Genomic DNA, 24,395 nt, shown 5'->3' on the forward strand with positions numbered 1-24,395 from the left:
GTTAATCTCGACAGCAATATCCAAACAGATGTAATTTTTCTCGATTTCAAAAAAGCGTTCGACAAGGTGCCCCATCGCCGTCTAATGTACAAACTATCACAGCTAAATCTAGATTCATTTGCATTCAACTGGATAGAAAACTTCTTCGGAACAAGAAAGCAATTTGTCGTATAGTAAATGCCGCATAATCCAACACAACCCCTGTTCTTTCCGGCGTGCCACAAGGTATACTTGGCCCGCTGCTGTTTCTTCTTTATATCAATGATCTGCCTTCCGACATTACTAACAACATACGTCTCTTTGCAGATGATTGTGTGCTGTATGCCAAAATTACTTGTAACCAAGACCAACTTACGTTGCAATCTGGTTTAACTACTATTGAAAACTACTGTAAAAGTTGACAAATGTCAATAAATCTTTCCAAGTTCAAATAATGTCTTTTTTATGATGCGCGAGCTTACTAACTTTTATTTACACTCTATCAGGGTCGTCTTTACAATCCGCGAAGTCTTATAAGTACTTAGGTGTTCTTATCGCGAATGATCTCTCCTGGACCGAACTACTGGCCTTTAAAACCCTCATCAGCCCAAAATTAGAGCACGCAGCCGCGATATGAGATACGCATCAGAAGTACCGAACTGATAGCGTTGAAGCGATTCAAGACCGCGCGGTTAGATTCTTTTTCTCAGGCTACTCATCATTTACTAGTGGCACATACCTGAAATCACGCCTGGCACTTCTTCCCCTTAGCCACCGCCCGAAGCTTTCGAGACTGCCATCATTTTACCGGTTTTATCATTCTTCATCACCCAATACTTACATCGTGCCGAAACTGCATGTATCGAGCCGTAGCAATATTGAATTACAAGTAACATACCCTCGCCCCCGTACTAACTCATCTGCGCAGCCATTTTTTATACGCACTACAAAGGAACAGAACCATCTTCCAGATTACGTAGTCTAATTAAGAAACCTTGACCAGTTCAAGTCGCTTACAGCGCCCGGGATTGTGTGATATATTGGTGCCGTTTTTTTGTTTGATGCGCTTCGCATTTATCATTGCTATTTCCAGCTCATGTGTCCGCCGAATTTTACATTTTTGTACAAGTTGTTGACCCAACGTGTGTGTATTTTTTTTGTAATCATGGAGCTCATGTCATCTTTGTATGCTCGTACCAAGTGTATCTTTTGTACCACCCCTCATGCAATGCCTCCACTGCGGAGGCCCTTGCGGTATTAAAATAAATAAAATAAATAAATAAATGGACGTGATGGGAAACGTGCATAGAGAAGGTGACTTGGTGTAATGTTTTAATTGAGCCGAACGTTTCAAAATGTCGCTAAATATACGTACAAACAGACGCATAGACGTATGTCAAACAGTGCGTATGTTTTATTTAACCAATTATTCCGTGTTTCGTAACAATGCCAACAGGAACATAGGTAGCCCTGGCTAGTGCTACCTAAGCATACTTTACGGGAAGGTGCTAAAGCATATAGGTGACATAAACATGACGTGACCCCTTTATTATAGGAGTGCATATGCCATCATCATCATCATCATATTAAGCCTAACTACGCGCAAAGCAGGGCAAAGGCCTCTTCCAAGATCCGCCAATCAATTCGTTGTTGTGCTTTGTGCTCCTACGTACGTTCTACCGGCGAACTTTTCTAATCTCATCGGCCCACCTAGCTTTGTCTCCCCTTCGTGCTTTTGCCCTCTCTGAAAATCCAGCCAGTGGTTGTTACCCTTATTGGTTAGCGGTTATCCTGCCCACGTGCTAAATGCCCGGCCCATGTTCATTTCTTTTTGATTTCAACGGTGATGTCCTTAACCCTGGTTTATTCCCTGATCCATTCTGTTCTGGTCATTTCTCTTAAGGTTACATCTATTATGTTCCTTTCCATCGCTAACTGTGTCGTCCTCAATATAAGCTGAACGCTCTTTGTAAGACTACAGGCTTCTGCTCCGTAGGTAAGTACTCGCAAGACGCAGCTGTTTTATACCTTCCTTTTGAGGGTTGGTGGCAAATTACCATAATGATTTGCGAATACCTAATGGATGTGATCCACTCCATTTTTATTCTTCTAGTTGTTATTTCACTCTCATAGTTCAGCTCCGTGGCTATTATCTGTTCTAAATGGACATATTGCTTTACGATTTCCGGCGCATCTTCGCCAATCGCAAAGTGCGGTTTTCTGCCGAGACTGTTGCACATTACTTTATTTTGTGCATATTGGTTTTTTAGACCTTCTTATTTGTTTTCTGTGTCCAGCTCCATAATCATGAGCTGTAATCCATCCCCTAAATTCATTAAGGCAATGTCATGGGCAAATCACAGGTTACTAAGATACTCTTTAATAACTCTTACCCCTAACTCTTTCCATTCTAGGGCCCTGAAAACCTCCTATAAACACGTGGTGAATAGCATTGAATAGATCATGTCTCCATGGCTTTTACCATTCTTTATTTTTGGAATTCTGTCGTTGTTTTATGGAGAACTATGGTGGCTGTGGATCCACTGTAGATATTTTGGGGCGAAGCTTTTTATAACGGCACTTGTTCATCCCTCGTAGCCGTTGTAGTGTGTAACAACTATAACAATTTGACCTCCAAGGTGGTGCCGGTGAGACATTCCTTCTGCGCGTTGTTGAACAACGAAAAAATAGTGCTCAATGTACATGCCAATGGCTGCTTATGAGGAATGAGAGACAGGAGTATTTGGCTTTTAGTTAACGCGCACGCTGCAATCCCCATTAGCAGCCATTGGCATGTACATTGAGCACTATCTAACAAGAAAGGGTTGCTACGTTATACTCGCTGGGTGTAAGCTCCTTAGTTTTAGAAAGGTTTTCGAGCGTTGAGCGGCAGTGTCATGAATACAACGAACTTGTATATACTATGAACACGAGGTGGTTAAAGGTGGGAAATCGACCCGAAGCGCAAGCCGTAAGAAAGTGTGCGTGTGCCACCTCTCGTTTAATCCTTGGAATGTCCGCTGGATGGCGGTGCTTCTATGCGGGGAATATATGATGAAAAGATGCGAGATGGTGGTAGTTGGAGTGTTGAATAGATGGACGAACGGACACACAGACAGGTGCATGGATGGACCCCGCAGGGGCGTCTGTGCAAGTAGGCGTTTGGTGTGTCGCGACACCACGGATCCGAGCTAACGGGGGAGTTTCGGCTCCCTCCCACGCCTAGCCGTGCGTGGCTTTGCCGTGTCCGGGGAAAAGGGGATCCTGGGGGTTGAGCCAATGCTTGGTGATTGGACCTTTAAGGCCCCCCGGAAGAGGCAACACACCTCTTTGGCCCCGGCTTCACGTAGACGGCACCCCTGGGCTGACCCACCCAGAGGAAATCGGTAGTCGCCTTTTCCTTTTCTCTCTCTCTCTACAACTTAGTCTTTTTTCGTCTTTAAATCTATCCTGTCTTCTTCTCTCTTCCATTTACTTCCGATTTTTCCTGGCGGCAAGGGTTAACCTTGTGTATGTGCTCTGTCTTGGGCGCAATATATTTGGTTATAGCGGCTGTGTACAGCTGACGGTGACATGCCTCATATAAATTTAGGACTTGTCACGTCCCCGTGTTGGGCTCCATGCTGAGCGGCTGGCATGGCTGCCGAACTCATATTTAGTTTCTGGCTTTCTCTTCTCTCCCTTCATTGCACGATCGTCCTCTCTCGAGAGAGGGCGCACCGAAGACTTTTGCAATTATTTCAGCAAACCGAAAGAAATCTTTCTCCGCTACCACGTAATCCATTGTGAAACCGCTGAAAAGAACGCCAGAACTGTTTCGCCTTTCGTTGTTTCCAAATGCCTCACCACTACACTTGGACCAGGTTACCAGGCTACAAGAATGGTCAGTGGGGATCTCCTCCTCGAGGTAAAAAGTCAGAGCAAGTATGAAAACCTCTCGAAACTAGGATCGTTTGGAAACATTCCTATCTCAATTACACCACACCGCTCACTCAACACTTCCCGAGGCGTTGTATCTGATCAAGACTTGCTTGACCTGACTGAAGGTGAGCTCTTTGAGGGCCGCAAGGACCAGCAGGTGACACAAGTACAAAGAATCAAAATTAGGCGTGATAAGAAGGAAATCCCAGCAAAACACATAATTGTGACATTTTGCACCAGTACCCTGCCTGAACATCTCGAAACAGGATACTTGAAGTTGAATGTGATACCCTACATTCCCAACCCACGACGTTGCTTCAAATTCCAGCGTTTTGGTCACGGCTCTCAGAGTTTCCGCGGCCAACTCACCTGCGGAAAGTGTGCCACCACAGGACACGCTACGGACGAGCGTAAGGTGGAGGATGGGGCCCACTGCGCAAACTGCGATGGTGCCCATCCCGCATACTCCCGAACCTGTCCAACATGAAAAAAGGAAAAAGAAATTGTTACAATCAAAATCACACAAAACATTACTTTCCGAGAAGCCCATCAACAAGTATCTGGTCTTTTCACAAACAAACCATCGTTCGCCGATGTAGTGCAACAGGGGGCAGCACTACAACAGCCTGCGGCAACTGCCCATGCCAGGCACAGTGTGCCCAGGCGGTCGCCAATGCCCCCATTCACGGCGGGAACAGCCAAGGCTGCCCTGCCACTCGTCCCCACGGCGACAACCACGGCCGCTGCAAGCTCTTGCAGCGGCCAGGGTATCCCAGCACCAAAGGAGGTGCCTTCGACCTCTAGCCCAAGAGGACCGAAGGTTTCGCCCCCCGAGGTGAAGGAGACCCCAGGGTCGGCCGATATGAAGGCCTCGTCTCACCAGGCGAGGTCTCAAGCCCAAAATATCAGCTCGCAAATGCGGGCACGCAGTGCCTCTGAGGAGGCAATGGACACCACGGCACCCCTGGTGCAGAAAGATCGGCGTAGCTCCCTGGAGCACGCGAAAAGAAATAAAAAGCCAATAATGGGGCCCGGTGACGGCCCTGTTCTTTGAGTCTTAACGCTTAGCTTAAGAAGCAGACACACCCATTTTTCCTTACACACAGCACTACGTTACCTCCAACATGGCAACACAAATAATACATTGGAACGTCATAGGACCCTTTAGAAACCTCGATGATGTTCAAGAGCTCTTTTGCAAACATTCGCCGAAAGTGCTGTGTGTACAGGGAACTCATTTAAAATCTAAAAACACGAATTTTTTGCGTCGGTATGCTCTCTTCCGAAAGGACAGAGATGATGCTGCGGCATCATCCGGTGGTGTAGCCGTTATTGTTAATCAAAAAGTAGCATGCACACATTTACCACTGCAAACAACACTAGAGGCAGTGGCTGTTCGAGCAGTTCTTTTCAACAAGCTCGTCACCATCTGCTCTCTGTACATACCTCCACACCACCGTCTTGGAAAACTAGAATTCGAGTCCTTTATAGACCAACTACCCGAACCTTATCTGGTCCTTGGTGACCTGAATGCTCATAGCAGTCTATGGGGTGATTCTCGCTGCGATGCACGAGGCCGTCTCATTGAACAGTTCCTTTTTTCCTCCGGCGCCTGTCTGTTCAATAGGAAAGAGGCAACATATTATAACCTTGCCAACAAAACCTACTCTTCCATAGATCTCGGCATCGCATCTCGTTCACTGGTACCATTACTTCAATGGAAAGTTCTAAATAATCCCTACGGAAGTGACCACTTTCCTGTTGTTTTGAGTACACAAACATCATACGAATGTCCTCTACGAGTTCCCAAATGGCTTATACACAAAGCCAACTGGGAACAGTTTCATAACAATGCTCAGTTATGTTGGACTGACATATGTGGACTAAGCATAGATGAAGCTGTGCAGTACTTCACAGCCCTCCTTATTAATGCAGCAGCCAAATGCATCCCACAAACATCTGGACAGCCCGGCAAGCGACACGTCCCATGGTGGAACACAGAGCGTCGTAATGCGCGAAAGGAACAGAACAGGGCATGGAGGTTGCTGCGCAACTTGCAGACAGCGGAAAACCTTGAGAGCTTTAAGAAAATAAAGTCTCAAGGCAGGAGAACGCGTCGGCAGGCCAGAAGAGAAAGCTGGCAGAAGTTTTTGTCAGGGATCAATTCATACACACACGAGGCTAATGTCTGGAACATGGTCAGTAGGATAGCAGGAAAACAAGTGCACATACTTCCACTCGTAAACACTCAGGGTGATACCTTGGAAGATCAGGCAAACTTCCTCGGTGCATACTTTGAACGGATATCCAGCTCGTACCACTATACCGACATTTTGCAAAAATACAGAACAAGAATAGAAAAGCAGAAACTCGAACACAAATCCACTGGATACGAGGCGTATAACCAAGATTTCAGTCTTGCTTAGCTCCGAACATCTCTAAACTCCAGCAGTACTTCTGTCCCAGGTTCTGACCGTGTGGTGTATGAAATGTTAAAAAACCTACCAGCCGAAACACGAAAAACGTTACTTTGTTTATACAATGCTATCTGGTTTTCTGACCCTATCCCTACCTCCTGGAAAGAGGCTATTATTATTCCCATTTCGAAAGAGGGCAAGGACCTTCTTTAGCTTCAAACTATAGACCTATTGCACTTACAAGCTGCTTGTGCAAAGTCTTCGAAAAAATGATAAACTGCCGACTTCTATATATCCTTGAAACAAACAATTCGCTTGACCCATTTCAGTGCGGGTTTTGAGAAAGTAGATCCACCACAGACCACCTCGTTCGTATCGAGGCACAGATCACAGACGCCTTCGTCCATAAACAATATTTTCTCTCTGTGTTCCTCGATATCGAAAAGGCTTATGATACATGGCGTTTTGGAATTTTAAGAGACCTGTTCCACCTTGGCGTGCGCAAGAATGTTTCAAATGATTGAAAGTTACCTGTCAAACCGGACATTCCGTGACCGAGTGGGCACGGTTCTTTCCCAAATATTTGTCCAGGAAACAGGCGTGCCACAAGGTGGTGTACTTAGCTGCACACTTTTTCTCATCAAAATGAATTCCTTGCACTTGTCCATCCCCCGCAATATGTTCTGTTGTACATATGTCCACGACGTCCAGCTTGGCTTCAAGTCATGCAACTTGGCAATGTGTGAGCGGCAGGTTCAGCTGGGTTTAAACAAGGTCTCCAAATGGGCAGATGAAAACGGATTTCAACTTAACCCACAAAAAAGCACGTGTGTGTTGTTCTCTCGAAAGAGAGGCATGCACTGGGAACCTGACATTTGACTGAACGGGCAACGTCTGTTCGTCAAAGCCGAGCATAAATTCTTAGGCTTAATCTTGGACAACAAGTTGACCTTGGTACCCCACATAAAGTATATAAAAACAAAATGTTTAAAAACCATGAATGTTATAAAAGTGTTGTCCCGTACTACTTGGGGTAGTGACAGGCAATGCCTCCTGAATCTGTATCGAAGCCTCGTTCGCACCCGCTTAGATTATGTGGCCGTTGTTTATCAGTCTGCAACTCAAAGTGCTTTGAAGATGCTGGACCCCGTGCACCATTTGGGCATCCGCCTTTCTACGGGTGCTTTTCGCACCAGCCCCATAGAAAGCCTTTATGTTGTGTCAAATGAGTGGTCGCTTCATCTGCAGAGAACTTACATATCCTTTGTTTATTTCCTTAAGGTGAAAGCGGATAAGAAGCACCCCGCATACTCTACTCTTAATGATTTGTCGAGCTCAATTCTGTTTCAAAACAGGCCTTCGATGAGGCAGCCCTTCTCAGTTCGCCTGAAAAGCCTAGCTGAGGAAACTGGAGTCTCACTTGAACACAGCTTAATGGCTCCTGTAGCATATCCGCCACCGTGGCAATGGCAGACTATAGACTGTGATGTGTCCTTTCTAGAAGTTACAAAACATGCGCCTATTTCCCATATCTGAACATACTTTCTGGAACTTCAACACAAATACACACGTCCTGAGTTCTTTACAGATGCCCCCAAGTCCAACTCCTCTGTGTCCTACGCTGCTGTCGGCCCATCCTTTTCGGATGCTGGCCCTCTACATCCAGGCACAAGTATCTTCACAGCAGAAGCTTACGCGATACTTGTGGCAGCTAAACACATCAAACAATTACAAATACAAAAAGCAGTAATTTACACAGACTTCCTCAGTGTGGTAACGGCTCTGCACAGTCTTAAAAAACAAAAAAACCCGCTCCTTGTCTCACTTTACTCCACTTTGTGCACACTCTACACACTCAAACAACATGTTGTAGTGTGCTGGGTGCCAGGGCACCATGAGATCGAAGGCAACGTGAGGGCGGATCAGCTCGCTGCCTCCGTCCACAAAAGCACTGCCTCTACACCCATATTAATCCCCGCCCTTGATCTTAAGCCCTCCCTCAAACGAAACCTCAGGAACTACTGGCAGAGCAAGTGGAATACACACACACAAAACAAACTACACATTATTAAGCCACACCTTGGTCATTGGCTGCCAGTATCAAAATCACGTCTAACAGAGGTAACACTAACAAGACTCAGGATAGGACACACATACACGATACACACACATTTTTTGTCCGATGGTGATCCACCATTGTGTGATAAATGTGGTGAGGCATTAACAGTTCTTCACGTTTTATTTCAATGTAAACAGTTAGACACTCTAAGAAGACAACACTTTCCATTACCCTACCGACAACATATACCTTTACACCCTGCATTGTTCGTCGGTAGGGAACCGCTTTTTAGTTATAAATCATTGCTAGCGTTTTTAAAAGAAATTCATAGTTTTCATATCATATACCCGGGCATTCCGTAGCACGACCTCTCCTGAGAGGTTTTCGCTGCGGTGGCTACACAAGAAAGCACTTGCCTCACGGCCCTTGGACGCAAGGGTATGAACGAGTGAGGCGCTTGTGCTAATGCCATACATATCCACCATCGTCTTTTATTATCACCAACTTTGTTCATCTATTCGCACCACACACACCTTTCACGGCATGGTCATGATTTTATTACCTGTATGTTTTTACCCGCCTTACCGCGAGGAATTTTATGACCCTTATACAGCCGCTAATCACAATCATTGTCCACATCCCTTGTCCCATGAACTGGCGCTCTTTGGCCATCAAATGGCCCTTGCACCAAAAAACACCATATATCATCAGATGCATGGATGAACGCATGAACGGAAGCAGGGGCGGATGCATCGATGAACGCAGGGACGTACGCACGAACAGACGCACGCACTGACGGGTGGATCGACGCATGGACGGACGGAAGCAAGAACGAATGGACGGACGAATGCTTCGCCCCACTCTCCATCATTCACTCCGTGGATATGTTGCCAATTTCTGTTCAGTATTCCGGGACCAGGATTCCTTAGCAATCCACTTGAATTGACTTCAAGGCGCAATCCATCTCCTTCTCTATCTTCTAGTTCGATGCAATGAACCTCATCGTCCTCCTCCCCCTTCCCCAAAACCTTTCTGTGACTAACGCGGTGTTGTACTGCTTCCAGCGTGGGCCCACCTATCAGCAGAAGAACCATGTCATGTCTTTGATGTGAATTGACAGTTGAGTCGTAATAACGTCATCATGTCGTCATTGGTCAGCAAAATTTTTGAACGTCACTAATCTGTGAATTCACGTGAAGTGATACAAAAATTTTGGCTATCAGTGAAATCATAATGACGTCATATGGTGACGTCCTCCCACGGCTTTTTTCTATCACTCGTGTTGACATTACTAAATTCTCGCCTTTTATGAGGTGCATGTGGCTTCTAGCTCAATAATTGAGAACGTTGATTGTTTCCTTAAGTACAATATATTCAATAAAGTTTTACATTGAGCCTGAAATTTAGGGCTCAAATGTAAGCTCTTTGTCGTGATAGCTACAATGGCGTGAGCTTTTTCCAGTGTAGTAAGAAAATGCTCGTACTTTAAAAAGTGCCGCGCGACTAGACACTTCGCGGAATTGTATTATCATTCAAAGACGTCCTACGAACAAATAATTCACTTTGCAACATATTCTGCATTGCGTAACAGTGCTATAAACAATACAGTTATCGAATGCATTTCGTAATTGACCATTCCTAAGTTTAGTATGAATTCACTTCACCAATGCACTTTTACACTAAATTACGACACGTTTGTCGCAACGTGACCCATTTGCCGTTTTCCTTCAGATCCTGACTTGCTGACGCCAGTGGAAGTGGATCGACTTGTGCGCGTTGTGTTCTGGAAAGCCATTCACGACGACGACAGTGCCGAGCCGGCAGCGAAGTTCTGCGCCCGCGTCATCACGGTGAGCTATTAGCATTCAACGATGCACCTTACTTTTCAAGGCGAAAATGCCTCGACAGATGCGGACATCGGCTGGGGTCCCGTGATTAGACGGCCTAGTGTCGGTGGCGTTAGTACAGTAACGTTACAACACCATCATCATGAGATGATGTCACGATATGTCATCACGACGCCACCCATCATCAAAACAAATGACCTCATAGCAATGTCCTGGTGACGTCATGTATAACGTGAAGTCACATGGTGACGTAATCACGGCAGCAGTGCTTGGGTCAAACGTGGGCTGATCACAGAGGCTGCGTAAAAAAAAGAAAGAAGCAGCAAGCCTGCAATAACTCCAGCCCTGGCGGCAACGCATTGCAAAACCAGGTTTGTTCCACGGAGCTTTCGGAGGAACGCGCAGAAGCTTTATTACGTCAACTTCAGAGGAAAAGGGGTTGGACTTAGCATTAGAGTAGACTGACAAAGATGCTGGAGGGGCCCTGCGAGCTTTATTTTAAAATGAAACTGTGTACTTCGCGTGCAAGGACGTCTCCGTAATCAGTTGTCCGGCGTGTAAAGCGGCCACCACTGTTACAAATACCATCACAACTTGTATCTATCAACAAACTGGTGATCTGCTTTGCAACCGTTTTCCTTATCTCAAAACCAGTGTCGTAATAACTCCTTAGACGGGCTTATGCTCACAATTAACGTTAAACCTAGCAGAAAAACCACTGTCCTCAGCATTCCTGTCACTGGAAACATTCCTGCGTTGAATGGAAAAATATACAAGTCAGCTAGAATCCACGTGGAAGAACTGTCAGTGTCCCGTAAGCATAAAGCTGAGACAACACGAAGGCAGTAGCAGTCTTTGCATTCTTTTCGGTAGATGTAATGACACTATCCTGCCACTTTACAAAAGCTTCCGGTAAATAACGCGGTTTCCACTGCCTCCAGGATCGGCTCATATTTGACAGAATGACAGATGTGCAAAGACGTGACTATGTGGCGTAGTCATGACTTCACAGCGACGTCTTAATTTTTCGCAATCTGTGAGTTGATCCTGTTAGACACTGAAAAAAAGCAATAATTTGGTTTAGGTTGATAAAGAGGACTCTAAGAACTCGTACACTTCAAGTTTTGCAATCACAAGTTTATTATTAGTGGAGAAACTATACGGAAGTTTGATCGTTGAATTTCGCACCGAAATCACCACACCAGGTGTTAAAATTCCGAAACGTACTTTTCCTATGTTCACGACATTTTTGAACTCTCGTATGCTCGCTCTAGGACACCGACACACAAGGTACTTCCTATTTATTGAGTACATGCTATGTACGACCGAGTAAACGTTTTCAAAATTTACTTCGTCACGGTGTTTGGTGCGGAATTGGTAACGTCTCCACCCGCAATTTTTTTCGCTAGTTCATCACTAGGCAAACGTCGTCTTGCGGCAGGAGGGGTGTTTTCGTGGTTCTGCCAGTGTACTTCACTAATAAGCGAAAAATCTTTTTGCATTCAGTCTTCCTTTAGGAGAATTTTTGCATCAATCACCGACGACGTATAGTACACTGGCAATGATCAAATTCAGCGTTTGGTAAGGAATGGAAGGCTTTCGCCTTTATTACTTAAAAAACCCTTGTGTCGCCAAGCTAGGACTTCTCCTGGATAGGGAAATGGAGTCTGTTAAATTGAAAAGAATGTTTTTTATCAAAGAATGTGCCTTTATTTAGGAGTTTGCTCGCCAAGATTATGCTCGCGGCATGTCCCTTGACGTTACTCTAGTTGTCGAGGCGAGGGCTTTTGGTACACTTCCTTTCTGATAGCTGCAGTAGCGCGATGAGTGCACATCTCCACGCAGCTACTCATGATCAACACCTTTAAAGCGAAGGCAGCGGCGCAGAGACATCGCAGTACGGCTGCAATACAGGCCCGCCGCCTAGACCCCGCAGTGAGAGCTCGCGCGTTTGAAGAAAGACAGTAGCGTCAGCAGCAATCGCAAATCAGCGCCAGCATCGATCCGGAGGTGGCGGCCGCGGCGAGGGCACGCGCAGCAGAAGCAAAACGGGCTCGTCGACAAGCGGATCCTCAAGTGAGAGCCCGCGAAGCAGAGGCGGCACGTACGTTGCGGAAAGAAAACCTGTAATCAAAGTGGTCGCGGTAAACAGCGATCAAGCGCCTAAATGTCGCTACCCGAGTGTGGTTGCACCAACGCCCACTTCAAGCGAAACTTCTTGAATCGCTTGTTCGGCCATGGATTTAAGGTAAGCGACCACGCGACCACGTGTGGTTTAACAATATCACGACCATCGTCTACAGCCGTAACTACCAGATCCACGAGAACGTCATCACTGTGCTCCAACGAGAGTTTCCTCTCGTGCAGTGTCTTCAGCGGAACGTGCCCGACGACGCCGCCTTCGAAACACACCTCAAGTGCCGCGGCTCGTTAACACGCCTTGCTATAAAAAGGGCCTCGTCCAGAGAACTCATGGGTTCTCCCGATCTGTTCCGAGCGAGCTCCTCAATCTTCCTTCACGTCGGGAAGATGACGTTTTTTTTTTTGCAGCGAAAGCTGTTATCAGATAACAATGGAAGTGGCAGTGGGAGCTGTTGTCCACCACCGCTTGTGTCCACAACCACTATCCGCAAAATTAGTAAAAGAAAACGAATCCAGAAAAATTTAAGGGTTGTAGACAGCTTTTATTGTCATAATTATGATAATGAGCAGCTTCAACTTCGGGGTCAGTTTCGGGCTCTTCACCTTGGTTTTCATATCAAACTATCGAGTCAACCTGGGCGACATACATCCACCCTCTACCTAACATTTGCTCTTTGCTTTCGGCTACCACTGTGGTGCCAATAAGGGCCTCAGGCATCATCATAATATAATACTGAAAGCTGCATTGAGATCACAACAAGAACCGATTTATGCGGCGCAGTTATACGCCGCTGCCAGCGCTAGGGTCCGCAACCGCTCTACTATCGCGAGACATAAAGTAAAATGTAATCAGTAACAAATATTTCCAGGAAAGGATGGGATTTGAAACCCGAATTTCTGCGCGGCAATCGAGCACTTAAAGAGACAGTAGCTCTTAACACTCCTTCAGTAGGACACGCAATGCAGGTCTGCCTGGCAAGGAACCATGTTAGCACATAACAAACAAGTGTTACTCAATATGAATTGCACAACGACCGCAATTTAATACTCTAACCAATTGTAAAAGCTTCAGCCATAACTATTAAACGCCAGTGGCAATAGCATCAGTGAGCGTATATTGGGTACTTCCCTACTTCCTGGAAGTTACGTTGGTTCATGGCGTAGGGTACCTTGAACTTGTACCAGTCTTCAGGAATGTCTACAACTGGCTGTGGAAAGGACACCGTTCCAGCTTTCGTTGCGAATGCGCTACGTGTTCTGACTGGACCAAGCAATTTTTATTGTTATTGGCAGCTGCTGCTGTTAGGTTTCCTGTGGTCGAAATGTCCCTGAAAGTACTTTGAATCGTAGATAGGAGGCCATCATTCAAAAGGCTTACGTTTGCAGCTCTGGAGTGACACATCAAGAGATTGACGAATGATTACTAGAATAAATACAGTTAATTTAAAATTAGTAGATCTCCAGACCTAATTAGCAGACCTGTAGCGTTCACATCGTTACTCAGTCTTTGCAGTTCCATGGAGAGCGGGACGGAAAAAATAGACAGGGAAGGGTGAAGATAACCACAGGGTACTTGCAAAAAGTGACTGCCCCAAGAGTTTTTACATAGCGCGCTAGAAAGGCTTTCGCTGTGATTTGGCTGCGATTGCACTGCGTTTTATGCGTTGGTCTGGTCATTCTCATTTTGAGTCCCTCAATTAAACTGAGTCAATAAAGATAAGTGCTATGAAGCGGGTTATAAACAAGAAGTACACAGGACAGACATTCTACTTTGAACTTTATTCACCAGATAAGTTACCAGATATTCACCAGTGTGAAGTTTATTCACCAGATGCGATTTTTTTAAGCAGCAACCAGTCGGGGCGATAACATTCGTCAGTCATCCACGTCTTGGTAAATCCTCCACAAACATTGCACTGTAATGGTAAGAAAGAGGGGACAAACTTTATTGCGAAATTTGCCAGGCCTGTGGTACGAGCTATACATTACTCAGATACATAATAGGAGACATTTACTTCCTGGGGCGTCTCTGGCCAGCGGTATATCATTTTTGGTCGTCTATGACCGAGCTACCTCCAACTACATGTCGGAAATTTGCCCTTATTTACCATGCACTGATTAGATATTAATTTGTAACGACTGCATTGGCAATGACCCGCCACGGTGATTTAGGGGTCAATGCACTTGACTTCTGTCTGCAAGTCACGGGATCGAATCCCGGCTGCGCTGACCGCATTTTTGATGGAGGCGAAAATGCTTCAAATTAGGTTCACTTTAAAGAACTTCATGTGGTCCATATTTCTGGAGACCTTCACGATAGCGTCTATCAATGATATCGTGGTTTTGAGGCGTTAAACTCCAACAAATATTCTTCTATTTATTTGCAATGCGAATTACCACAGGCTGAGCTGGACGGGGTGTTCATCGATCGGCTGTTGTGGACCTGCCGCGTCTGGTTCAAGGAACACGACGTCCCGCTGCGGAGATCCACTGCTAGGGCGCAATGGAAGCCACCGCCGCAGCAAGAAGCTGTTAACCAACTGACCGCTTTAGTTGTCTTCATGGCCGTGCTTCTGTCATCCATCCCTGGAAAAGGGACGGCTGCATATGTGGGCTCGTGCCACTCCGGACATATTTTCTGCATCGCGGCGCTCCTGTGTGATTCCTGCAAGCTTGTCCTGAGGTCGCCTGAGCTGGACCACCACACCAAGGTATGTTATTATCATCATCGCCACCAACACACCACGGCTCGTCATAGGACTCGTCATAAACTCTGTTAGCGCACCTTCACAAGTATGGTTGCTAAGTACAAGCCGTTCATTAATAACCGTCTTAAGATTTCAAGGAGCAGTGACACCAAAATTCAAACATAATATGTAGAGTTCATTCGTTTCTTGGTAAGCACGTGTTTTTTTAGTGAAGTAGGAATCAGATCCATTTGGTGTAAGTTATTCTATTTCGAGCGCAAAGAGCATCCAAAGCCACCGCCACCGAGAAAACTAGGTGGTGGTGACAAAGCTCATCGGCGAATTCCCGACCATGAGTCACCCGGCTGCCTGACCGGGGTTCAATCGGGAATGAGAGGTCTTTTCTTCTTCGCTCACGCATCAGCTTCTCCTGGCCTGCGGCCCGGCGTCATGGGCTTGGCAGAGCCTCGTCCCCTGTGTGCACTGCGTGCAGGGCAGGTGACACCATCGAGCACCTGTTGTGTGTTTGCCCAGCGCTTCACACACAACGCGGCGTCTTGCTCGCCGCACTTCGTCGCCACGGTCCACCCGCAGCTACACAGAGAGGCCTTCTCGTTCCTGCACGGCACAACACTCAGGTCGTCAAAGCGATTCTTCGCTTCCTTGAGGACACTGGACTAGACAACCGGCTATAGAAGCCGCCCGCCACGTCCTTGGTCATGGACGCCATTTCTCTTTCTACAATCTCTTCTTCACATCTTTAATGTCCTCTTCTCCTCCTCCCCTGCAGGCGCTGCGCCGTGCTCTCAATTATTTCTGCAGAATTTGCATCTTTTCCTTTCCTTAACTTCTCTCTCTCATCAATAGTATTTTTGCATATTCAGCAAGCTCCAGGGCCACGCATAGAAGCATCGACAAGTGCCGATGAGCGAGCAGCAATGATGTCGACAATTTTGGTGTTCTCATCACGGAGTCTACATGTGGTACCGTCTGGTGGAAACGCCTGGCTGCCTGGCAACGGCTTCACATGCTTGTTTTGCTTGGTTTGTGCAGGGCGTTCGTGTTAATTGTGCGTTTTCATTTTGCCGCTTCGGATAATTTGTCAGAAATTAGTGTGCGTGAATGTGATTACTTGAAGCTATAGGCAAATCGCGAACAAGTAACCCACAAGCAGCGTTAATATGTATTACCAGCCAGCATGGCCCAAGCGTGCGTCTGCAGCTGTCTCGTCAGTGCGCGGTCCGGCGTCGATTTCAAAATAAATCCTCAGACAACGATCGAACCGATATTGCTTCGCTGCGGCAAGAATCGTCACAATTCCATATTCCCCAGTGTTTTGATCATCGCTCGTGGACGCTGATGACGGTGGCGACGACAATGGCTGTGGCGGAGGCATGCCTATACACGTGTGCGCCAAGCAAAAGAAATGTCAACTGAAAATTTAGTCACTATTTTTTGTGGCTGCGTGATCAAACGGGGCGAGACTGCGGGAGGGGACCGCTTGGCGGTGCTGGCAGCGCTGAAAATTGGCGGGTTTTGCACCCATTTTGAATTGGGTTTGATACTAGTCATACTGATCGAGATAACGTATATCCATTCGTCCATATGTTGCGTGATCAGTACAGAACCATCACCAGGGGATGAACTACGCATTGACGCCATAAACGTGACATGCATAAAATTGATGTCATTGCTGCTTTAACAAATCAACCACTACGCCTCTTTATAACGCGCTCTGTGCACTGACATATTATGAAGTCTCAATTTGAATGACCTTTATTAGGCCCGAGGAACCGGCAGCCTAAAGCTACGATGATTGAACGAAGGTGATGATGCTACGCGACAACAATGAGGATGCATGAGATACACATGATAATGATGATAATGTACAGGTGTAGAGGATGCGTATACTAAATGCCCACACATATCCCCCCCCCTCCGTCAAAGCGGCCAGCCTGGCTGCAACAAGTCAAGAGTACAAAGAACGTCGCATGAAGGGCTTCATAAGGGAGACATGGAAGACCTCTGTAGCACGATAACAGCGATCTGCTGGGGTACAAGTGGCGTCACGTGATAATTCACAGGTGCAGTCTCTTCAAGAACTATGTATGGCCCGATAAACCGTGGCTGAAATTCGTCACACAAACCAGGTGTGCGAAGAGGTGTCAAAAGGAGCACTTCGTTTCCAGGTTGGAAGAATACAGCACGTTGCGATTCATTATAAGCTATCCTTTTGTCTTTCTGTCGAGTTTCAGTATTTATGCGATCACGTTGGCGGCACTGTGCGAGTCGTAAAATGTATTCCTCTGTAGAGTGTGGAGATTAATCCGTTTGGCAGGTAAAGAAAGAGACGTCCAGGAGAGAAGTAGGGGAGCGTCCATAAACTAGGTAAAATGGTGAGTAGCCGGTTGTCCACTGAATGGCCGTATTGTAGGCGAAAGTGACGAATGGTAGAACTAAGTACCAGTTTTTGTGGTCTGGTTGAATATAAGCGGCGATCATGTCAGCTAGAGTGCGGTGGAATCGCTCAGTGAGGTCGTTAGTCTGGGGGTGATAACTAAAGGCAGTCTTGTGAGTTGTGCCGAAGGCGTGAAGAAGTTCATTCACTAGTCGTGAAAGGAAGGCCCTTCCACGGTCACTGAGCAATACACGTGAAGTACCACGACGCAGTATATAGGCTCGGAGGATGAAATCGGCAATTTCAGAAGCTGAACCAGTAGTGACGGATGCCGTTTTGGCGTAGCACGTCAAATGGTCAGCGGCTGTTACTATCCACCGGTTTCCAGCAGCACTGACTTTAAGGGGGCCATTAAGATCGACGCCTACAACTTCGAATGGTGTGGCTGGGCTCGGAATAGGCTGCAGTGTACCGGCTGGAGCAGATGTTGGTAGTTTTCTACATTGACAGGTAGTGCAGGACACGACGTACCAAGCTACACTAGTGGTAATGCTTGGCCAGTAAAACCAACTTCGAAGGTGATCGTAGGTTTTATGGTAACCAAGGTGACCAGCGGTCGGATGGTCATGAAGCGCTCTGAGGACTTCGGACCGAAGCGATTGGGGTAGAACGGGAACCCAGCGCAGATCGTCAGGATGGTAATTTTTGCGGTACAGCACCCGGTTATCCAGCTTAAATTGCGAGACTTGGCGACGGAGCCTTGCATTAGGTGGACGGGAACTGCCAGTGAGGTAGCCTATAATACGTCGACAGTATGGGTCAGCCAACTGCCGAGAAGAAAAATTGTGGGGATCGTCCGAAGGCAGCTGGTCCACAGAGGAGAGAGGAAACCTCCGTAGATGTGGACTCCGAGGGTGTGTAATGCAAAGTGGTGACGGAAATCCTGAGTGGAGTCGCTGTAAATGGGCAGTGAGAAAGAGCGTCGGCGTCACTATGCTTCCTTCCACACTTGTATACGATAACAAAATCATATTCTTGGAGGCGTAAAATCCAGCGGCCGAGGCATCCCGACAAGTTATTCCTTCATTTATTTACAGTACCTCAAAGGCCCCAATGAAGGGGTTTTACATGAGGGGTGGGCTATTACAATCGGTAAAGGAGTAGATGCTCGATCGCTGCTTTGAAGTTGATGATACTGGAGTGGTGCGCAACGTGAGGAGGAAGGCCATTCCAATCATGTGCGGTCTTGACAAAGATGGATGAAAGGTGCGCAGTGGTGTGAGCTCTTGGCGGGTAAACAGCTTTCCTGTGATTGATGCGATCGGAATGACGATGGGCTGGCGTGATGGTGGGAGTACGAGGCGATCCATGATAAAACTTAAAAAACAGGCACAGACGAGCTATACAGCGGCGTGACGAAAGGGTAGCGAGGTTAGCACGAGATTTAAGTTCGGTTACGCATGACTGATATGAATAATCTGAAAAGATGAATCTTGCTGCCCGGCTTTGCACTGTTTCAAGTGTTTTAGTATTGTTACTCTGATGAGGGTCCCAAACAGCGCATGCGTATTCAAGTTTTGGTCTGATTAGTGTCTGATAAGCGAGTAGTTTGACAGGGGTAGGAGCTAGAGGAAGGTTTCGGCGCAGACAGCCAAGAGCACGGTTTGCTTCGTTAGTAATGTGCGTTATGTGAAGGGACCATGTTAAATCAGAAGAAAAATGAACACCTAGATACTTGTATGTAGTTACGCATGAAATTTGAGTGTTGTTAATGAAGTATGCTGGAGATGGGTAGCACTGTCGGCGATGGAAAGAGACTAGTGACGTTTTGTTTGCGTTAAGGGTTATTAACCACGTTGTACACCCGATTTCAATTTTATGAAGGTCAGATTGAAGTTCATGAACATCTGATGTGTTGTTAATTGGGCGATAAAGGACAATCATCGGCGAAAACTCTGATGTTAGAAAAAATATTATTCGGCAAGTCGTTAATATATATGAGAAAAAGCAAAGGTCCTAGAACCGCGCCTTGGGGCACGCCTGAAATGACGGGGCGTAAAGACGAAGAAAGATTATTTGCGTAAACGAACTGCTGGCGGTTTGTTAAAAAGTCGCAAATCCAATAGAAAACTAAGGGGTCAAGGTTGAGACAAGAAAGTTTTAAGAACAAGTGTTTATGAGGAACTTTGTCAAAAGCTTTTTCGAAGTCTAAAAAGAGCGCGCCTACTGGTATATTTACATCAATGCTAGAGCTAATGTCATTAGTAAACAGAGCTAGTTGAGTGTCACACGAAGCACCTTTCTGAAAGCCATGTTGGTTTTTATGAAAGAAATGAAGAGGTGCGAGAAAGTTGACTACGTGGGAATAGATTACGTGTTCCATTATTTTAGAGCATACACTTGTGAGCGAAATGGGACGATAGTTTTTGGGTGAATACGAGTTACCTTTCTTTCGGATTGGAATGACCTTGCCTACCTTCCAGTCTTGGGGCACCATCCCAGATGAGAGTGATTGCTGAAAAATGTTAGATAAAATCACACTTGTTACAATTTTAGTGTTCTTCAATATTTTTGTGTTAATGCCATCTATACCCATTAATGAAGTAAGCTCTAACGAGCCGATTATCTTGGAAATACCATTTGCATGAAATACGATTTTCGACATGATCGGGTGGCATACAGGAAGGGCATGGGGAAGGTCACCGTCAGGTTCTATGGTGAATTCAGAGCAGAAGGTTTCATTTAATACATGCGAAGTGTAGTGTTCAGGAATTGAAACACTTTGTTCGTCGCGTAGTGTAATGTTCGATGAAGGGGTAATAGATGATGGGTTAATTGTTTTCCAAAATCGCTTAGGATTTTTTCGGAGCATACCAGGTAAGGTAGAAGAATAGAAAGAATGCTTGGCTTTAGCTGCGAGAGAATCAAAAAGCTTTTCGGTTGCCTTGTATTTGTCCCACGCGTACTGGGTGTCTGAATGCTTAGCGGAGCGGAACTGGCGCGTCTTTTTATTTTTCAGACGTTTTAGTGAGGCGTTGAACCATGGGGATGTTGACCTTATGGTTAAGGTGACGGTGGGAACGTGAACTTTTATCAGGTGCTGTAGTTTGGTTTTAAATAGGTGCCAGTTTGTTTTGACAGTGCGCATAAAAAATCGGTTAGAAAGGATTCAGAGAAAGCTGTTAGTTCATCGTTTATAGCTCTGTAGTTGCCCTTATCTTATAATGCGATTGTTCTCTTAGTTTTTTTGGGATTAGGTAAGTAGCACTGAAAGGTTGTCTGAAGAACAGAGTGATCGCTAATGGCAGATAAATATGACACTGTACTAAAATTATCAGGGTGAGACGTAAGCAATAGGTCTAGAATGTTGGAGGAGGGTTCTGTTTGTCGAGTAGGTTTAGAGATAAGTTGTGATAAGCCGAATGTTAAACAAGAGTTTAAGAAGTCACTTTCAGCGTTCTGTTTTGATGCAGTTAGTGCTACATTTGACCATGTTATTCCGGGGAAATTGAAGTCACCAAATAAAATAAGTGGGGCGTTTGGAAATGCAGTTGTGACAGAATAAATGGCATCATGGAAATGTTTTGTGAAAGACGTATCGGCTTCAGGTGGGCGGTAACGCACTCCGATTACAACAGGTGGATTAGACGCTTGGCAATGCACAAAAAAGATTTCTAAGGGAGAGGGTACATCAACTATGGAGCACTGAACACTGTTATGGGCGGCCATCTTAACACCACCACCACGTTTATTTTCTCGGTCGCGCCGAAAAATTTCAAAATCAGGGAAACAGCACTGTAGTTCGGTGTTGGAAATGGATGATTTTAGCCAAGTATCGGTTAGAACTATGAAATTGCAGTCAGTGGTATCTGTTAAGTGGGAAAGTGAGTCGCGTTTGGGCAGGATACTTCTTATGTTCGTATATACGAAAGACAGAGCTGTGCGTGGAAATTCTCGCTGAGAAGAGTCATGTGATTGCTACCGTGGCTGTCGAATGACCTTCTGCTTAGTAGAATCAAAAAGGTAAGTAGTGTTATCGAGTATAAGTTTCTCATAACGGAGCTTGAAAGGCTTGCGTTGAGTTCTACCGAATTCGACTAGCTTTTTGCGGGAAAGGCGAGTAGCTGGCGAGAAATCTGCTGTAATCCTGTAGTTGGTGCCCTTGAGTCACGTGCTTCTTGATAATACGCCCTCCTTATCTTTGAAATGGAAAAATCTGACAATAATGGGTCGATTGTTATTTGGTCGAAAGCGGCCAATTCTGTGAGCGCGCTCTATGTCTCTTGGTTGCAAAGAAGTTAAAAGGCTCGCGCTGCAGAAATCGATTATTCATCTCCGAACTTCTCCGATTGCTCCCATGTTTCATGTTCATTGTCTTTTCGCCCAAAAAACACTAGATTTGAGCGTCTAGCCCTATCTTCGGAGTCGTCTAGTCTGGTAGCCGAATTTGCAAACATCTTGGTGCTCTGCTCTGCCATGCCTCGAACTTCATGGATTTGTTTTTCGACTAAGGCGATCGAAGAACAAACGCCCTCTATTTCCCCTAGTCTTTTCTTTATATCGTCGAGAGCTTTGTCATTTTCTGATAATTTTAAGTGGATTGATTTCATTTCATCTAAGAGTGTTGCTTGTCTGCTCTGAATTGCGCTCAGCACTAACTATATGTCATCAGATGGCTGTGATGAAGCGGATCAAGTGTTGGGACCAGGGTTTTCCTCAATATCGCCTGCTAGAAGCAAGAGGTTAAGAATAACATGAGTACACTCACAAATCATGGCAATGCAACACCGTGGGCTTGGCAGCACGACTAATGCCTTGTATTGTGTACGGCGGGTGAAGAGAGAATATGAACATGTTACCTGAACGAAAGGCAAGCGAATCGCGTGAGGCGTTGCTGACATGCTGCCAAGCCCACTGGAAGCAGGTGACGTTTTGTCAGGCCTTATATAGTGCTGCTGTGACGTCAGAGTGGTCGACGTAGCGGTGAAGCATCCACAGAAGGAAAGGGCATGAGACAGCTGAGCGATGACGTAGGCAGGGGTGTGCTTGCGAAGATCATCATGCACACGCCGCTCGTTTTCGGAGCCAGGATCTCGTTGAACGAAGACTGTCGTAGTTGAAGGATGCAGCAGCTGGTGGCCCACGAACATCGGGTCTCCATCGGCTACGCAGGGGGGCCCATGGAAGGATGTCAGCAGGCACATCAGGGTGAGTGACTGCACGAAAAGAAAGCGGATCACGTGAGCGTGAGGCGTTGCTGACATGCTGCCAAGCCAAATGGAAGCAGGTGACATTTTATCAGGCCTTATATAGTGCTGCTGTGACGTCAGAGTGGTTGACGTAGCGGTGAAGCATCCACAGAAGGAAAGGGCATGAGGCATCTGAGCGATGACGTAGGCAGGGGTGTGCTTGCGAAGATCATCATGCACACGCCGCTAGTTTTCGGAGCCGGGATCTCGTTGAACGAAGACTGTCGTAGCTGAAGGATGCAGCAGCTGGTAGCCCACGAACATCGGGTCTCCATCGGCTACGCAGGGCGGCCCATGGAAGGATGTCAGCAGGCACATCAGGGTGAGTGACTGCACGAAAGGCAAGGGGATCGCGTGAGCTTGAGGCGTTGCTGACATGCTGCCAAGCCCACTATTGAGTGTCGAAAGCGAACGTAAAGCGTGGTGGTCGGTCACAATGGTGAAATAGTGGCCATGCAGATATAGACGAAATTTCTGCATGGACCAAACGATGGCAAGGCATTCCTGCTCGGTGATCGTGTAGTTCCTCTCGTCTGCAGAAAGGACGCGGCCGGCGTATGCAACGACTCGCTCTCGCGAAGAGTTGTCGGGTTGCAGGAGCACGGCTCCTAAACCGCGGCCGCTAGCGTCTGTGTGCAGGAACGTCGCTGCATCCTCGTGAAAATCGGAAAGTACAGGGTCAGTCGTGAGGGCATCTCTTCAACCCGTCAAAAGCCGAATCACATTCCTCAGACCACTGAAAGGGCATACCGGAAGCAAGTAGCTTATGGAGTGGTGCGGCTATGGAGGTAAAGTTTTGTATGAATCGCCGAAAGTAACAGGCGAGACCAAGGAAACTTCGGAAATCTTTCGGTTTGTCAGGGCAAGGGAAGCGAAGCACTGCAGCAGTGTTATCAGGTTGGTTGGTTGGTTGGTTGGTTGCGAAACTTTATTGAGGTCCTGCAAGGCGCACGTCAGCGCGCAGTGGGCGACTCCCACGTCGGCAGTGTTATCAGGATCTGGACGAATTCCATCCTTGTTCACAACATGACCGAGGACCTTGATAGATATGCTGGCAAAATGGCACTTCTTAGTGTTAATTTAAAGACCAGCGCCCGCAAGACAAGTCAAGACCTCGTCCAAGCGTTCCAGATCTTGAGGAAACGTCAATGAAAAGACAACAATGTCATCGAGTTAACGTAGGCAAATCTTCCATTTCAGGCCACGCAGCACGGTGTCAGTCATGCGCTCAAAAGTTGCGGGCGCATTGCATAGACCAAACGGCATAACATTGAATTCGTATAAGCCGTCTGGGGTTGCAAACTGAGTTTTTTCTTTATCATCTTCGTGCATGGCGATTTGCCAATAGCCGGAACGCAAGTGGAGGCTCGAAAAGGGTTCAGCACCCTGTAAGGAATCGAGGGCGTCGTCGATGCGTGGCATGGGGTATACGTCCTTCCTAGTCGACGCAAAATCGTACGGAACCATCTTTTTCTGCACACCAGAATGATGGGAGACGACCAAGGACTGGTTGAGGGTCGGATTATCTCCCGTTGTAGCATATGGTCTACGTTTTTTTCAATGATTTTTCGTTCGGCTAGCGAGACGCGGTACGGACGGTGGAGCACAATGGATGTTCCTTTGGTCTGAATACGATGTGCTGTAGTGGCTGTCTGGCCCAGGGTGAATGAATGAACGTAAACTCCTATTCCAGAAC

At 46.5% G+C, this 24,395-nt stretch overlaps 1 protein-coding gene across 1 annotated transcript in view; it reads left to right on the top strand.

Moving 5' to 3' along the window:
• The window catches only part of LOC142774821 (MIF4G domain-containing protein B-like), a 40,819-nt gene that overhangs the window by 11,014 nt on the left and 5,410 nt on the right, over positions 1-24,395 (top strand). The window contains exons 4-5 of the mRNA XM_075875927.1: positions 10,108-10,226; positions 14,768-15,076. Of these exons, the coding sequence (XP_075732042.1) occupies positions 10,108-10,226; positions 14,768-15,076 (428 nt within the window). The remainder of the gene's footprint in view (positions 1-10,107; positions 10,227-14,767; positions 15,077-24,395) is intronic.

The sequence above is a fragment of the Rhipicephalus microplus genome, chromosome 10 (assembly GCF_043290135.1).
Source record: "Rhipicephalus microplus isolate Deutch F79 chromosome 10, USDA_Rmic, whole genome shotgun sequence".
Classification (NCBI taxonomy): Eukaryota; Metazoa; Arthropoda; class Arachnida; order Ixodida; family Ixodidae; genus Rhipicephalus; species Rhipicephalus microplus.